Here is a 5,017-nt window from a genome sequence, read left to right as displayed (position 1 = left end):
TCTCCTTTTAGGCACTGCCTGCCTGCAATGCAAGTATGCGAGGAAGCTACTCTTTTCAAGGCGATGGAGGGCAATGCACCCAAAAGCAACTGCCCGCCTTAACGTCAGGAACATAAGGAAGCAACTGAAGCGTGGAGAAAAAAAGTTACGATTCCTGGCGGACAGTGTGAAGGAACTCAAAAAACAAACCGCTACCATCGAACTCTCCGTGCTTGAAGAAAAGGTATTTTGTGGTATGATAAGCTATAAATAGTAATAAGTTAGACTGATGTTTTGATATATTACAGATCAAGACACTGCCACCAAAACAGCAGTTGAGTGTGAAGCACTGCTTCGAGGCTGCGAAAAGAAAATCCTCAAAAGGGATGGGCTACAAACAGGAGTGGATGCTCGAGTGCATTCTCATGAGGTATTGTCATAGCAAAGCTAGCAAACTCAATTATCTCTAACCATGAAAATAGTGAGGTTAAGTTTAAAATGGCAAACTTCAGCCGAATTTGTTTGAAAAAAAAAAAAAAGACGTCTTATGTTTCCATGGAAATAAAAAAGGCCAGAGGTAAGGGGAACAATACGAGATTTAACAAGAGAGCCAGATACATAGAAGTACTCAACACTAAGACAAGGGCTGTTTCAATAACATGCATCTCAAACTTGATAATAAGAAATGTCGAAAGCTGGGCTGTCCAGTTTCGACTTGGGTTTTTGCCCTAGCGAACACTCGCCCATCACTGATATAGCCACATTAAGATATGAACACAGTAGCATCATGTTAATGGAGTTTCTGACATTAAATATTGCCTCCCCATTTGCTTAGTTTGCATATTCTATAGCTGCTAAGCTTAACACATCTTTTTTCTATACTTTAGTTTTTGTATTTTTCTTGTTACAGAATGAAGGACCCACGGCTATACAGCCACCTTCGACAGAACAACATCCTCGCTCTCCCTGGGCGGACCACACTAAAAAAGTATCTGAGGCGGTACAAAGGTGGGTTTGGGTTTAATCCGACAACATTCACTGCACTGAAGGAAAAGACAGCCGACATGAGCGAACTTCAAGGCAAGGGGGTCTGGTGCTGGACGAGATGAAGTTGTCCGAGAACGTCGTTGTCCAGGCATCCGGTAAAGCAGAAGGCTTCGTCGATCTGGGTCAGTTCACGTCTGAGGAGCACAAAGGAGTACTTGCAGACCATGGTATGGTTCTACTCTTCCAGCCTTTCTGTGGAAAATGGACACAAATATTAGGTAAACGACAAAAGGATATCGGCAGAAATCCATACATATTACTGATATTTCTGAAATCATAGTAATGTGAAAAAATATTCCCAGGCGTTTTTGCATCACGTGGAAATGTCAAGGCCGGTCTCCTCTCCAAGATCACTGTAGACACCGTGCTTCTGGCCGAACAGGCTGGACTGTTCATCGACTACATCTGCTGTGATGCAGCTTCATGGAACAGAAGCATGTGGAGGCAATTTAGTATCAAGGTATTTCTAAGTCTGCGCTGTGTCAAGCCTAGCCTGCATACGTTGAAATCACCTGTTTTGTAATTTACCTATAAAATTTCGGGCATCGCTCAAGAAAACGACGTGCAAGAGCCAACACCCATCTGGCCCAGGGAGGTATCTCCACTTCATCTCCGATTTCCCACACCTCATTAAGTGTCTACGCAACATGTTCTTGAAGACTGGATTTCGCACACCACAAGGCCACGTAAGAACTAGTCTTTCATTAGTGTAAAGTGTTTCAGAAAAGTGTAGAAGTTTCATTACTAAAGCTTTCACACTTTCAGAAATAACAAATGTTTTGTTATAGTCGATCACTAGTCAGAGAGTTATATTTTAGAAAGGGGCCATACTTTGGCGCTGAATTTCATTCTCTCAACAGGCTGGAAGAGAGCACATCGTTGAAGCCTGGAAGTACGACTCCAGCTCTCTGAAGCTCAGGGCAATGCCACGCATTACCCACACTCACCTGTTCCCAAACGCATTTGAGAAGATGAGGGTCAACCTGGCCTTCCACCTCTTCAGCGAGGAGGTTGAAAGGGGTCTTCACCTCTGCCAGGAGCAGATCCAAAAGGCACGTGGGAACCACCAGGGGCCGCTCCAGCTGCACAAGCACATATCAACCTTAATCAGAGTGATGACTTCCCGCTGCCCCTACGATGCCCTGAGGTAATAGCACTATGTTTTTTTACAGCTAGCCATAACCCACACCCCTTATACAGTCCACATGTTCCTATTTAGGCTGAAAAGATAATTTTCTTCAACGTTTCATCGAGTGTATACTTGATAGGGGAAGATTTAGATAGAAAACAACTGCCTTTCCTTAGACGGTCTGCACCTAATGCATAGCCCAGACATACAAAATGTGCGAACGGAAGCCAGGGGCTATTTGTTGCCTCTTCGTCAAGAGATCGCACAGCGTCTCCTCAAGATTAAGCGTGACCCATATTTGCTGGCAGGGGCAGCTAACTTGTGCATTAGCCATGAGGGCATCCAGACCGAGTACACCACACCGAAAGAAAGATGTTGTGTTACTGGCTATACACCATTCCATGTAAGCGCTTCAGGACACATTCATTGCTTGTATGTTCATTTCGCACAAGTCTGCGAAATGAACTGGACTGCGATTTTTTTAAACAGTAAAATCGTCTATAGTACCCAGCTGTAAACAGGGTGATCTAGAGAAGAGGTGCACAGTCTGCACCCCGAGATAGTTTACACAGCATAAAAAATAAACTTTTCAGCATATATAGTCTGCAGACTGCAGCCCGGAAATTACCATACTTCAGTTCCCAAGGGCACCCTTCGAACTTCTGAACTTTCTCGGTAGTCCCTACCCTCAAAAAAGCATTTTTTTTCTTGATTGGAACACTATTTAGCATGTCTAAACTACCCATTGATGCATACCTGGGTGCAAAATGTTCCCCAATGTCTGTATTATTGTCACAAGGTCTCTAAGACTCTGTGCTGCTTCAGTGCCAGAACGCAGAAAGCGAGAGGAGTCTCCTGGCTGTCAATCAGGAGGGAGTCGGGTGCCTCAATGTCCTTCTGTTTAGGGTGATTCCACCCTTTGTAGTACCCGATTCCGACAGCACATGTTCACGGGCAAAATACAAAAAAATCGACAAAAACAAAATTCAGAATGTCGCCATAGCACACTCAGTGCCACAAATGCATGCACAGACACGCTCCTCTGAAAATAAATCAAAATGAAAGCGCGGCACAAAATGGCCAGATGTCTCCGCCCTAAGCAAAGCGCACATGAAGGCACCCTAGGAGAGAGGGGTGTTTCTTGGGATTTAAAGATTAAGAACCTGTACTAAAGCATTTTATTTTGCCTGTGACATGAGCCCAAGATGCTAATTTCTGTCCAGGCCCGGATCCGAACAGGCAAAGCATATTGACGACTTCCTTGCCTACCTGGACGAGTGGGAACGTGGAGCAAAAGACGGAGGCTTTGTGAGCCAAAGCACGGCTGAAGGCCTCCGGGTGACTCTCCAGAGCACCAAGAGCCTCCTTCGGTACCTGGTGACTCTTGGGTATCGCTACATGATGACAGCAAGACTCAGTCAAGACTGTATTGAAAGGCTCTTCGAAATAATCCGACAGAGCCTAGGGCCAAACGACCATCCTACCCCAGCGCAGTTCCTGATTTTAGTGAACTGCCTAAGTTTTTACAACCTGGCAAAGTCACCGTCTGGAGGGAGCGTCTCTAAGGGAGTGCTGAATTCCTTGCTATCTGCAGAGGATGCCGGAAAGACGGCAAGGGACCAACTCGACGCTTTGCTCGAAGCTGGCAAGCTGGACGACGTGGAAGAAGTCCTCATAGAAGATGACCATGCTAGCTGTTTTGAGGAGACCAGCGACTCTCGGCTGGTTTACTACATGGCTGGTTACGCAGCTCGCAAGTGCATCACCAAGAAAGGGGGATGTGGAGACTGCAAGGTCGCCTGTCTCAGAGAGTCCACACCAACAGCTGCAGACCACGCTGCCTCATACATGTGCTCGTTTGACAGGGGTGGACTCCTCTATGCAACAGACGGGCTCTTTGGGCTCATCAGCCACCTCGAAAATGTGTTCACAAGGTGCTTTAGCAAGCGCAAGCTACATGCAAATAGCATTGTTAACATTCTTAGCTGCGTTGGGGGCAACGTTCCTGGTGTTGGGTGTGATGAGCACAAAATGGAGTTGACGAACAGCATCACACGTTTCTACCTTATCACACGCCTGCACTTCTATGTGAAGCAAAAGAACAAGCTGCGAAATGAGCGAAAGCAAAAACAGCAGCTCTCAAAGAGGGGCAGGTTGCTCTGAAATGTTTGCATCAAGGTGAATCATTTTTCTGACTACAGTTCACCACAGCCCATTTCAACTATCTTTTTTGTCCCTGGAGCTAACCTTTGTTATGACCTTCGGGGTTACAGTCATTATTTTACAGGGTTTCAGCTCATTACCTTAATTTGCATGTGATAAAAGCGCAAAAAGAACGGTAGAGACTGGAAAGGTAACAATGTTTGCAAGTGATTGAGAAATGCGATATGTAAGTGCAATGATTTTAGACTTCAAACTTTATGTGATATGTAAGTGCAATGATTTTGAGACTTCAAACTTTAAGTGAAAAAATAAGAGTTACTTTTGACCAAACATTGGTATGCTATGTATTAGTTTTGACTTGTAAATATGTTCATTTTTTTTTTCAATCAATTTCGTACTTCGTCACCAAGTTTGTACTTGGAATAAAAATGCGCAGTACCGCGAACCTGTTCTCCGCTCTAAGCCATGGCAAATTTTCGCGTTGTTTTCCGCCGTCCAAGTCTGCGCTTTCTTTAACCGCAGAAAGATCGCACCACGATTCACCAATTCCTTTCATATATATTATCATGTTGAAGTGCACATGCGGTTCAGCGTTGATCCATTTGAGAGACGATACTGATACGCTTTACTGGGGACAGCGGCTTGAAACGCGAAATTTCCTCACGGCCCCTATAACCTCTAAGACGTTTAGCATGTCTA

General features: G+C 44.9%; 1 protein-coding gene across 1 annotated transcript; it reads left to right on the top strand.

The window, feature by feature from the left end:
* The first annotated feature begins 2,112 nt into the window (after positions 1-2,112).
* LOC121835153 lies at positions 2,113-4,323 on the top strand. Its single transcript, XM_042289112.1, has 2 exons — positions 2,113-2,173; positions 3,379-4,323. Exons 1-2 carry the CDS (start codon positions 2,142-2,144, stop codon positions 4,316-4,318), a joined length of 972 nt encoding a protein of 323 aa, XP_042145046.1. The 5' UTR covers positions 2,113-2,141; the 3' UTR covers positions 4,319-4,323.
* The last annotated feature ends 694 nt before the right edge of the window (positions 4,324-5,017 follow it).

The sequence above is a fragment of the Ixodes scapularis genome, unplaced genomic scaffold, assembly GCF_016920785.2.
Source record: "Ixodes scapularis isolate PalLabHiFi unplaced genomic scaffold, ASM1692078v2 PGA_scaffold11__112_contigs__length_91849675, whole genome shotgun sequence".
NCBI lineage: Eukaryota > Metazoa > Arthropoda > Arachnida > Ixodida > Ixodidae > Ixodes > Ixodes scapularis.
The sequence above is the reverse complement of the archived record's forward strand: the minus strand, read 5'-3'. Positions and strand labels throughout refer to the sequence as shown.

What these genes read in the sequence shown, in the direction of transcription:
- LOC121835153 (XM_042289112.1), top strand. Translation starts at nt 2,142, where the DNA reads ATGACTTCCCGCTGCCCCTACGATGCCCTGAG. An exon ending in TGCCCCTACGATGCCCTGAG is followed by an intron (nt 2,174 to 3,378) that starts GTAATAGCACTA and finishes ATTTCTGTCCAG; the next exon opens with GCCCGGATCCGAACAGGCAA.